The sequence below is a fragment of the Homalodisca vitripennis genome, chromosome 6 (genome assembly GCF_021130785.1).
Source record: "Homalodisca vitripennis isolate AUS2020 chromosome 6, UT_GWSS_2.1, whole genome shotgun sequence".
Classification (NCBI taxonomy): domain Eukaryota; kingdom Metazoa; phylum Arthropoda; class Insecta; order Hemiptera; family Cicadellidae; genus Homalodisca; species Homalodisca vitripennis.
The window spans coordinates 36,528,000-36,540,825 of NC_060212.1; the positions used below are offsets into that span (position 1 = coordinate 36,528,000).

General features: G+C 34.7%; 2 protein-coding genes across 3 annotated transcripts in view; one reads left to right on the top strand and one right to left on the bottom strand.

Moving 5' to 3' along the window:
- The first annotated feature begins 720 nt into the window (after positions 1–720).
- Positions 721–10,435, top strand: LOC124364301 (E3 ubiquitin-protein ligase RLIM-like). Its single transcript, XM_046819670.1, has 2 exons — positions 721–838; positions 4,144–10,435. The coding sequence occupies exon 2, from the start codon at positions 4,157–4,159 to the stop codon at positions 6,329–6,331; it is 2,175 nt and encodes a 724-aa protein (XP_046675626.1). The 5' UTR covers positions 721–838; positions 4,144–4,156; the 3' UTR covers positions 6,332–10,435.
- Positions 9,859–12,826, bottom strand: part of LOC124364300 (annulin-like) — a 53,124-nt gene continuing 50,156 nt past the window's right edge. For both annotated transcript variants that reach the window (XM_046819669.1, XM_046819668.1), the window contains exon 14: positions 9,859–11,782. In XM_046819669.1, coding sequence (XP_046675625.1) covers positions 11,596–11,782 — 187 coding nt within the window. In that variant the 3' untranslated portion in view covers positions 9,859–11,595. The remainder of the gene's footprint in view (positions 11,783–12,826) is intronic.

Genomic DNA, 12,826 nt, shown 5'->3' on the forward strand with positions numbered 1-12,826 from the left:
CAATAAAGTAATTGTTTTGTGAAGTTTTTTAAATTTTTTATGATTGATTTTTTTGCATGATTTTGTGATTACACCATAAAAATATCAGAGTGGGACTATGATAGGATCAGGCAATATGTTAAAAATACATCAGTGGTATCACAACATTTTCAGATAAAATAGCCAGGTACCGTATATATGTATATATATATATATATATATATATATATATATATATATATATATTTGAAAAAATCCGCCTGAAGAAGACATCAGAATGCAGATCTAGAAACTACTGTACTGCTGATATTTTAAAATCATGAATAATGGCAAATGTCCAGGAAAATCCTGTTTTCCTCACATTGAACCTTTTTATCATCAAAATAAATAAAACATTTTTGAAACATTAGTAGCCCACACTACTACTTAATTATGGCACCATTCTCGGTGATGTTCACGGGTGATTTAATTTTTTACGTTATTGTAAATTCTTACTGGATATGGTAATTTAGTTGTTAACTATTTTCTTCATAGATCACATGGGTATAACACTGGAAACGTAATTAAACTTGATATGCTCTTTGGTAATTAACACCTAGACTGCCAACGTCTCATGCTAATTGACACTATCTAGATGTCCCCTCACAGTCTACATAAGACTCTGCCACTGTAAGGGTTAATAACACATAGTTGACTATCACTGTATAGATTCTAGATAAGAGTTAAAAAGAAACCATGTGCTTAAGTGTGATGTTTGTTTTGTAGGTCGTCAAAGACTGCTGATTTTACACTAACGGTATTCCAGAGCACAATCCAGCTTCGCAGTAAACCCCATATTTCGATAGTGACATCGTTTTCTGTAAGTTTTTTTAGATGTATTGCTTTTTTTACAATAAAATCAATCCAATCATAGTTGTAGTGCAATATTGTTGAAAAGTTTGTAATTTAGTGTCACACAAAATTATAGCCCCATATATATTATTTTAATTTTGTAATATTGGCTTTTGTGTTAGAAAATTTTACCAGGAACTTTTTCTCTACCTTATTCACTGGATTAATGTGTGTCTTGAACGCATTAACTTCTGTAGATGCATAGTGTATGTGTGTGTGTGTGTGTGTGTGCGCACGAGCACGTGTGTGTGTGTTTGTGTTGTGTGTTTTCTGTAGTATTAGATGCTTAAGATCTCTTCTAGTATACAGCAGCAGTGAAAGTAGTAACCCAGATTTTCAGTTGTGTTCTAGTAGCCCTAGCTAGGTTTATAATTTAGAGATATAAAAAAATGTTAGATCTGGGTTATACATAGATTGCAGGTAAATGGTGTGGAGTTTGTAGAGAGGGTGGAGAGCGAAGTCGTAAGGGAAATAAATACTATATACTACTCACTCTTGTAGTTTATAATGTAAATACTGTAACAGTGACGTAGTAGTTCTCAATAAACTAAAAGTATATTACACTTGATCTGGCAGTAAAACTAAACACTGCAGTAAAATTTCAATAATCTGGCATCCTATAGTTGGGCACACTTGGTAATCCAGCACACCCTTAGAAAAAGTAACATTTTCCTGAACAATGCAAAACATTTAATAGGCGATGATGTTTTCTTTTTCGTTTGTGGTGAACACAGCGTTTAGACGGACGTAGAGAAGAGGCTAAGCATCATATACTTCAGGTGATATCGATAAGAATAGAGACACGTGACTGACCATGCTCGTTGGCTGTCATCCTGTGTAACCAATTGCAGTTTTGTTTTTTCGCATCAATTCAGTTGAGAAGGTGTAATCCGTCAATGGGTTCGTTTTTTTTTAAATGGGAAGAATGAACATTCACAATGAAGACCGGAGTGGTAGGCCATCTCTCGTCAGTGATGACTTGGTGAACAAAGTGGATGAGAAAATTCGCAAGAACCGTTGCTTCACAATCTCAGAACTTTCGGATCATTTTTTCCTGAAACCTTTTCCTGTGAAACCTTAAATGGCTACGACGAGCGATTCAAAAACAAGCGTAATGGTCTTCTGACATCTGGTGTTGTGTTTGTCCATGACAACGCCCGCCTTCATACAGCTCAAAGAACAACAGAACTTTTGGAAAAGTTCAAATGGGACGTTTTTTGACACCCCCCCCCCTCCTACAGCCCGGACCTGGCTCCCAGTGATTTCTATCTTTTCCCGTACATGAAGCGGTGGCTTGCATCTTAAAGACGGAATTTCAAAAACTATTAAAAGATATGATAAGTGCTTGAATTTCTATGGTGATATGTAGAAAAGTAGAGAAAAGCTGTAGTTTTAACATTTATATAATAAACTTTTTGTATCTCAACTCGTTTATTTTAAATTTCAAAACGGAGGTTACTTTGTGGACGACCCTCGTAGTGGCGAGACGTCAGTCATTTAACCCTCTCCCGCTCGTATTGTTTCCAGGCGCTCATGGTGCTTCTAACCTCAATTTATTCGCTCTGCTGGTCGCGCTCGGTCAAAATACGCGGCACCTCAACTTACACACATTCTGTCATTGTAATTAACTAAAATTATATATATTAATTATTTTATTATATATTGGTTCAATGAAGTTGATTGTACGAGACCAGGGAGGGGACACACAGACAGCTGGGTGCCGGTGGTGTGGGGTTGTTTGTTGCGCAGTTACTTGGTGAAGGTCATTGTCTGGCTCGCCGTCACTGCCACTGCCACTGTGATCACTCCGAACTACATCCTCAATGCCACCAACCACTTCACAAAGCTCTAGTACATCACTACACTCACTTGAATCGTCGCAATCACTACTAATAACGAGATCGATTTCACTGTCACGAAGTGTACGACTACAACCCGCCATTGTTTCCGCACAACTAATATAAATAGCAAAATAATGGAATAAATCTACTGTAAAAAGTAAAGTAAATGGTCTCCTTATAGCAAACAACCCTTAGTAGTATAAAATATTGCTACTTGAGAACAGTACTTATCGGCTCTAGTGGGTAAAGCATTGCGTGCCGATCTGTGCCGTTTAAGCTGCAGTGGCTATGTGGTGGCCGTGCCGATTCATGCCTTGCGAGCATGGTTGGAAGTCGTCCTTCCACCACAAACCTGTGCTGAGCACATTAACTGTGGAGTTGACCTACTATTACTACTAGTAGTTTCAGTAGAAAAATGATTTTTTAAATAAAAAAGAGTGCTGTTGGTAAAAGCCACGAATAGTACAGTACTTTACTGCATTTAAATTTATTTCATCATGTGCTGTATTTAAAAAATGCATTTTAATATTTCTCCTGTACATATATAGATTAATTTATATTGTTTTAAAAACTCATGTTTAAATAATAAATGCACACATTAAAAGTGTTTTGTACAAATTGTGTTATTTTTTATACGACTCCTGTATTTTTATAAATAACCTCCATAGTACTGAATTTCCTTTAATCTGGCTAGCGTCGAGTCCCAAACATGCTGGATTAAAGAGGTTCTACTGTATATTCACGAAAACCCATTGAATAGTTTTATTCACATAACAATAGAGTTGTTAATAATTTTACAAAGCCTATGTGAAGAAAAATCTAATCTATGTATATTCTTATGTTGTATTATCAGTGATATTTCTTACCTATTGCTTTGCCAGATCATCTACATGTTCAAAACAATATTCAATTCTTGGAAAAAAGCATTGATATAAGTTAATAATTTTTTGTATTCTGTTTGATAGGAATCTTATCATTTTTTCTTTAATGGTTTTATGTTCAGTATATTTTAGTACTGATGAATTCAGGTATTCTTTAGCCTGTAAAAACCAGTAATTAATCTATACAGTTAAAAAATCATTTTTGTTTTAATTTAAAAAATCATTTTTGTTTTAATTTAGTTTTATTATTACAAAATTGCATGAGTGTACACTTAGACTTTCAGTACACAAGCTTGTGTTGGAATGTTTCGTAATTTACACACTTTTGTATTTTAAACTAATAAAAGATAATACATTTGCTCTCTTAATTTGAAAAATTCAATAATTTGTAACATACAGTAGTTTGTTAGACCATAATTTAAATTGGCAACTTCAAACTAAAAGCACATAAATATGTATTGAGTACTAGTTTGTTAAACATTTGATTTCTAAATAAGTTGTGCTGATGTACCCAAATAAAATAACTGATCATTTTAAAATGATTGTTGCAGTCATTTGTCCTCCATGTTCCGTGGCCCGAGGAGACGTGCACTTACGTCCAGCGACAGTTCAGATGATGGAGGCTCTCCACGGAAGAGACCATCAAGATCTGTGGCTTTTGTTAAAACACATGTACACTCGGCAACTAATCTACGTCCAGTGAACTCTCGTAAACGACGGGTGAGGAGACATGAATACAGTGACTCCAGCAGTGATAGTAGTGTGATACAACCCAGGAAGCAGCTGAGGAGGTTGCCTCTCATCCATAGTGAGGACTCGTCCACCAGTGGACATGAAGAAAACCAAACTCATCTCAACCCTGCGGTAATTGAGAAAATCTCAAGATCTGGGAACAGTACAGCTGGGACTAGTGGAGTCTGTAGACATTCTATACACGGTGTGATGAATCGCTCGATTGACAATGCTGCAACCTCAATCCAGAGAATGGACATTTTAGACTCTCCCACTAATCCGAGTGTCAGTTCACAAAAAGTGTTTGAGAGACAATCCAGTAGTAGCAGTTTTGATATCAGCCCGAGAAAATGGCGTAAGAGACAAGCCTTAGTTACTAGTGACGATGATTCAGTCAGTAGTGAAGAAATCCTGCATCCCGCCCGACGTGGAGCTCTTAGAGCTCTGAGCGATTACGAGAGCGGTGAGAGTCGGGATAGAGGTCGTAGGCTAAACGTTATTCGAACTAGAACTGTGTCCGAGTCTTCGAGTGATAATGACGTCGTTCAAACTAGGTTGGGCAGTAGAAGGAAAAATCAGATCGACCCGACGGTTACATCTGATTCGTCAGACAGTGGTATGCCAGTTGGTTTTTGCAGAACTAGAAAGCGGAAGAGAATATGTTCGAGTGAAGAGAGTGATTCAAATCCGCCCAACAGAAGAACTAGAACCACACGGGGTTCAAATAGTACTCGAAGTGAAACGAGCAGAACTGCAGGAAGTAGAATCACTGTAAATGAGCGGAACAGAAGGACTAGGCGATCAACTAATTCTGTAAATAACGTTAATAGAAGGAACTCAGTTCCAACCCCTATGTTTGAAATTAATAGGGTAATAAACAATCCTGTAAATGTAAGATCATCTGATGTAGTGTACCAAATAAGAACTAGGTCAGTTGTGCGTTCTCTTAATGAACCAATCAGAAGAGATAGGGACACAAATGGACCCAGTAGGGAAAGAATAACAATAAACTTCATGAATTCAGACAGAAGAAATGGAAGAAGAGGAATGAATGATACTAACAGGACCAACATAGTCAGGCATTCTCATCGTGTTAGGGCACGGAGAACGACAAATTACTCTCCAAATACACAAAATGTCGCAAATCTCTCTCCAGCGATAGGAATCGCAAATACTGTTTCCTCGGTCTACCCGGATTCTCAAAATGGTGACAGTGATGTCATGTTTACACACAATGATTGGGATGAAACATTCGTTGACATGTTATTGTCTTCTATCAGTTCCTCCGATTCAAATGATAGTTTTCCAATTTCAAGGCCTATTAGACTCGGTGCCAGAAGAAATGTTCCAGTTCTTCAAGACTCTGATGAAGAAAGCACATCGACTACACAAAATAGAGATGTAGACCTGGCAGATGATAATACTGTTCCAAAATCAGAAGTTTCTGCTCCGACAAAAACATCAGAAGTCTGTTCAACGTCCGATTCAGATGGTGAGTCCGAAAAGTGTCCCATTTGTTTGACTCGTTTTAATTTGCAAGAAGTAGGGAAACCAGCTGCTTGTGACCATTCCTTCTGTGTACCTTGCATCCAGGAATGGGCCAAAAGTAAGAACACTTGTCCTGTGGATCGGCGTCCGTTCCAGTCCATTGTGGTTCGCTCACACTTACAGGGCAAAGTCGTCAGGGAAATACCGGTCGAAACCCCGCCTGTGGCCAACTTCTGGGAAAGTGACGAGTGGTGGGAGACTCTGACAGTGAATTATTTCGTGGACGAAATCGCCTCTTCTGAGTCGGAGGAGTATTACTACGACAGTGACGGAGACGGGCCGGTGGAGAGGTGCACCGTGTGCCGCCAGATTGAGGACAGTGATGCGATGATTCTCTGTGATTTTTGTGCGAGAGTCTTCCACATGGCCTGCGTTACCCCTCCTCTCCAGTATGTCCCCGCTTCGAACTGGTACTGTCCGCGATGTGTGCAAAGTGGAATCGTTTCTGACTCCGATTAGAAGAACTACAGACTGGGAATTGGTACGTCCCCTTCTTAATTACCTCATTTTGTGAATAAAGCCTTAAATATAGTCTTGTGTTTCAAATGGTCTTTTTGAGTCGTTCAGGTATGTTGAAAATCTTCATGTGTTTATTGTAAATTTAATATATTTAAAATAGTTTTTAACCATTCTTAAAGAAAACAGAACTTGTCCATAGAAGAAACTACCAAAGTGTAGCATCTATATCCAAACTATTTTAAGCTATAGCAAATCATATTTTGGGGCAACATAAACATAATTTAGGTACCAGATAAGAAGAAGTGACATTTTTATCTGAATATTTATGTATCTTAAATAGGATTATACATTTTGTTAAAAAAGCAGTGCTTTGGATGTTTTCAAATATACAAAGTTTCTCTGCTTCCAAGTTTCTAGGTGTGTTTCTCTAATTGTTTGTTATGTTGTTATTATTTAATCTTGAAGGAATACCTTCTAGATGTGCCAATAACACGTTATTAATATACTGTTAACAAATATAAGTTTTTTAATATTTATTAATATTTTACACGTGTTTATGTATTGGTGTACGCACCTGCTGCAGACTAAATTCCAGAACATATTTACATATTTGGCAATCACATTAGTGTTAATGCCATCAAAAGTACAAGATCAATATCTTCTCCAATAACAGCAACCATATTCTATGTTTTAACTTTCCTGATTACGCTTAAGTTTGTGTCCCTGGCAAACACTAAAGTTTCAATACTTCCATCTTCTAAATTTGCAAATACATATTCGAAATTTACAATATTTACTATTTATTTTCGTTATTCAAAATATTGCAATATTTACTATTTTTTTCGTTTTAATGGCTAATTTGACTAGCCTAAAATAAATAAGTTGTAAAAAAAGTTACAAAACACCACATAATTATTTATTTATTAAAAAAACACTCAACTGAGATATATGGTTGGGATGAATTTTTCGGTACAACAGACTGTAAAAATTGACTGTATTGTTATCTAAGATTTTTGCATGCTTTTGAATTGAATTGAATTGAAAATAACTTTATTCATAAAGTATACAGTGGTATACATTGAATGGCGTCATTAGAAAAAACTTAAAAGCTAAAAAACATATATACAGTATTGATAAATGATAAAAGAACTAAGTTAATTATAGTTCAGCTAACCTATACAATGGTTTCTCTGTTACATACAATTTTAGCTCTTTTTAAAATTCTTTAAAGTTGTCAATGCCTCTCAATTCCACAGGAAGCCTTGATAAAAATTTTGCACCTGCGCTTGATGTTTTTTTGTTGAAAAATTCAAGCCTATGGGAGTCAATGGCAATTTCGTTTCTATGTCTGGTAAAATATGTATGTCTGTCACCTAGTCTAGGAATTAAACTATTATTACATAATTGTTTTACATGTAGTGTGGTATGAAACATATAAAGGCTGTAGACAGTCATAATGTCCAAGTGAGAAAAATGTTCGCGAACTGAAACGTCAAAATTTAGATTCAACATGGTTCGTATAGCTCTTTTCTGAAGAAGAAGAATTCTATCTAAGTTCTGCTTTGATGTACCACCATAAATAGCAATACCAAAAGCGACAGATGATTCGACCAGTGCATAATAGAGTGCCTTTAATGTATTAATTGAACAAAATTTGGACATTCGGTAAATAGCATATATTCCTGAACTAACTTTACTTACTACATGGTCAATGTGGAGATTCCATGAAGTTTTCATCTACAATTAGACCTAAAAATGTTGTGGAAGTTACTTTTTTCAAAACTTTATTATTGATATTTATAACTGGATCAATGGGTTGTTTACTTTTCCCTGTTGAGAACATGATAAAATTGGTTTTACTTGCATTTAATAATGAATTATGGTTACTTAAATAATTGTTCATACCAGTTAGACTTAATATTGAATTATTTTCTAAATTATTTAATGATTTTTCACTGATCTTTAAACTAGCATCATCTGCGTAGAGGCACAAATTTTTTGATGGACCACCAGGAAATGAAAGTGGTAGACCTTTTAAATAACAGATTAACAATAGTGGGCCAAGAATTGAGCCCTGTGGAACGCTGTGATGAATCTGAGCAAGAGGAGAGTGGCTGCAAATGCTCCTCAAAGGATTATTCTTGTTCATCCATCACGAAATTGTATAAAAAAAAACAATACTATTGATAACACTAAGTCTATTGACGGTTAGAGGAAACTATCTCGTCCGCTTGTTTTTGGTGTGAAAGCTGGACAATGATGCAAGCTTGTTCCGTAAAACCGGCATATCATCGTAGTTAGATTTTCAAACAGATTATTACCAAGATGCTCTTTAGGATACATATTTTATCAGAACTACTGAAGATGAGGGTACTCATCGTGTTATTAAAAACAAAGCAATTGGGTTTGGTAGCACCATAAAATAGCTACTTCTCTTTTATTTAATATTAAAAATATAATTAGAGTAGTACACCTTTTTACATATATAGGCAGTTTTTCCATTCAGAAAAATATAAAGTGCATTGTTATTTATTCATACGTGTAATAAAAATACTTATAATATTTTTTTTTTAATCTGTTGCACAAGTTGTTTTAATGAACATTTGTACCAGGTATTAAGGTAAAGTTATTATGACTGATCTCTTGAACTCTTATATTTTTATCAAAATGAATTACAATGACTTCATGCTGCTTGAAAGTCTGCTGCAGTGGGTTGACACTAAATACAAATTACAGAAACATCCCTACTATTCTGGTTTTGTCTCAGGTTATGTTACGGTTTAAAATTGGCTCGGTTACAAAGCAATTATTTCTCGCTGAATAGTGCAGCAGACTGACAGACTCACTATACTGTCATTACAGATAGACTGATGCCAGAACTGTCATCTGAGTGATGATGATTCCCAAGTTAATTGAGTGAATACAGTGAAACCTCGATATATTGAAACTCAAGAGGAATACCGAGAATTTTGATATAATGAGGTTCGATATATCAAGTTTGTTTGAGACAGACTTCAGTACGCAGAGGTCCACAACTACAGTAATAATGTAGGCTCGATATGATTACTTTATCGGGAAATGTTTAGTAAGAAAAGATCATGAGAATACCTAACAACTTTGCAATGTCAATATTTTCTTATTCCTAGTCCTGTACATTTCTTAGCCCACAGTCTCTTTAAGTTTAACTTGATCTGATGGGATAAAGTTTTTCGTCTTGCCATTGCATTTTTAAGCACATTTGCTCTTATAATCTGAAACTTGATATGTATTGGTTAATAGTGGGCAAAATTAAGGGTAAAAATTAAACATATTGAGGTTATTTACGTAAAACCTTCGATATATAGAGGTAAAATTAGCATTGAAGTAAATGTCATATTCAGGGGGAAATGACAAAACTCTGATTTATCATGGGATTTCGATATATCAAGGTTCCACTGTATTAAAATATAATTTAACAGCCTATATACTACACATTCTGCTATGAAACAAAATTATTAGGGTTTTAGTAACTTCTGGTGTCCACTTACTGTTTTAGTTCACACTTTATTTATTACTCTTTTACTGTTACAATTTTTTAGAACAATGTAAAAAACATGTTATTTTACACATACTAAAACCTATAACATTACATGAAATAATTACAACAAATTACATAAGGTTATAGTATATACGTATATATAAACATTTATGTGAATTGAAACTAACATAGTTGAACGTTGTTTCATTAAAAATGTTGTATTTCTTCTAAAATACAATATTGTTTAGTTACATGGGGTCTTTTATTTTTAACGTTTTAGAAATCTGTTATCTAAACATAAAAAGGTAAATTTAAAAAAAATCTAGGGCCATTGAATAGTAAGTTAGTGAAGATGTAGATGGAGTAAGACATAAATATTTCAAGGCCACTTCGATAGACTTCACTTGAACAGTGTTGTAAAAGTAAATTGTGAAGTGTGTAATGTAATGTGAAATATTGTAAAAATTGTAATTTATTCAAGTGAAATATATATTACTGCCTTACTAGTATCTTGTAAGACTGTCCAAGGTGATATATTTTAGTTTTCAAGATGTTTAAAAAATATATATAAAAATAGTTAAAGCAAAGTGAGAATTTTTATTTCCCATATCCTATAATTTAATTCTAGGGTTTTAGTTGTAATATTTCATATTGTAGTACAGGATCATAATATGCAGCACTAATAAATAATAATGATCAGTTTCAAAATTACGTTATTTGCTCTTTGAAAATTAATTGGATTTGAAGGAGCATCCTAGTTAAACACTCAACTGTGTAATCATTGGTGAGAGATATATAACAGAACATTAACTTGTACTTCACGTCAAACTTGAGGTCTTTATATGTGTGTAGAACAAACTAAATTTGATGTTTACACATGCACTGCAGCAAAAGTACCTCTAATTTTTTTAAAAATTTGGGCTACTATATCTTAATTGTGGTTAAAGGTGGCACTTCGGATTGAATTACTCATTTATGTCTGTTTAATTGGCGTAATTTGCAGTCATTTGGCCACGATGAAAACTAAACTTTATATTCTAATTAGGTTTTCTGTAGTATCAGATGAGTTTATAAAAACCTGTCAAAGACTAGAACAAAATAATATGAAATATTTCAGAGAGCTTTTGTGAGGTTGGAGCAATTAAGAGTGTTGATATACCCCATAACTAAGATAGCTGCAGTAATGATAGCTTTAGATTTTTGGCAGTTGGCTGCAGCAAAGATTACAATAAATGTTACAATGGATTTTTGCCATCACTGAGTGTTAAAAAAATTACTGAAAGTATGTTACAAAGAATTTATATCCGCAGTGACTAAACCTAAAGCGAAATTAAACATCGTTCATGCATACTCTTTTGTTTGACCTTAAATTTGAGACTTTTAGGTTTATTTCCTGAAGAAGAGAGCAGATACTAAGTCCTAAGTTGTTTTTTCAGTTATTTTTGTTACTTTGGTGTTGGAAAAATTCTGTATAATATAACTGTAAGCTATCGACTTGAAACAAATAATATACAGACAAAAATGTCGGCACAGAATATAAAAAACAAATGGTACATTCACACAATCATGAATCTTTAAAGGCCTTGCAATACGAACAAGCACTGCTGCATGGACATCTTGCACCAAATGGCAGTTTCATGCTCACTATCGAACAATTGATGTTGCCTTCCTTTGTCATTTGATTTTAAACTTATATCAGAAACGAATAAATCTAGAATAACAATAAGTTGACTTTGGTGATATGAGCTCAGGAGGAGATGTTGTTGCTCAGCCCATTCGTATCACCAGGCGCTTTGTCTCCGACCTTGAACACTATAAAGCCATCAACATCTCCCAGTTCGTTGGAGTAGAACTTTGCAGCGATGGTGGTTCTTCCTGGGAACTTTGGTCTTGCGTTGAACTTCACTTTGGCCTCTGAATTGGGTTCAACCTCACTGAAAAAAAATGTTGGTTTTGAAGTATTGTATTATCAAGGTACCTATTCTCTTATCAGTGGCTTAATTAAGGAAGGGAAGAGGGGGATAAAACCCTGCCAAAAACCCTAGAAAATGTTAAAAAGTATATGTATAACAGCAATCCAACTTGTTTGAAATTGCAGTAAAATATTATACTTTGAGACCTATATAATTGATTTAAATTTAGATTTATTCTATACCCTCCTGGTGTAGTGTGCTCTTGAATCAGATCCATTCCCCTTAAGGGGAGCACTTCGTAAAAAATCTCAAAAATTACAAATTTTTTTTTTTTTTTTTTTTTATTAAAGTTTGGAATTTCCCGATAACAATGGTGGTATTAAATTTTTTTTATGATGACTAGAAGTGTCCGAAATATTTTTTTTTAAATAGGCCTGCAGGCAGTTTCGGGCCTGTAGCAGTCACACTTTGAATGGTGCTGTTATAGTACTACTTCGTTGCAGTCATGTTTCATGATTTGGTTGGCAGTGACAGTTTGTTATGTCAACAACTTACACTAACCAACAAAACATCTGTTTTATAACCATTGCTTATAACCTAGGTAGCATACATGTTTTGGTTACTGACATTTCTGTTTTAGAGAGTGAAAATTACGTAAATGATTATGGTTTTTTGTGAGTTTAGTGGAGAGTTCTGAGTATTTTTTGTTATAAGTGTAGTGAATTTTATAATGCCACGTTCAAAGCCTGCTTTCAAGAAACGCGTTTTCAAAGGAAATCAACATAACCCTCCAACTAGTCCTAGGCCTAGTTTCTCAGGATGTAGGTGTAAGTACCGCAAAGCCGTAAAATCCAATGAAAACTATGATCATGGCAGCCATTTTCACTTGCCTGAAAACCTAATGACATTTATTAAACCTATTTTTCAAGATCTAGCCAATCCAACTCTACTGGGCAAATGTACTAAGGGAAAAACTCAAAATCCCAATGAGTCCCTCAACAATGTCATTTGGACCTACATACCTAAAAGAACATTTGTGGAGATTAAAACTTTGAAATTTGGCAT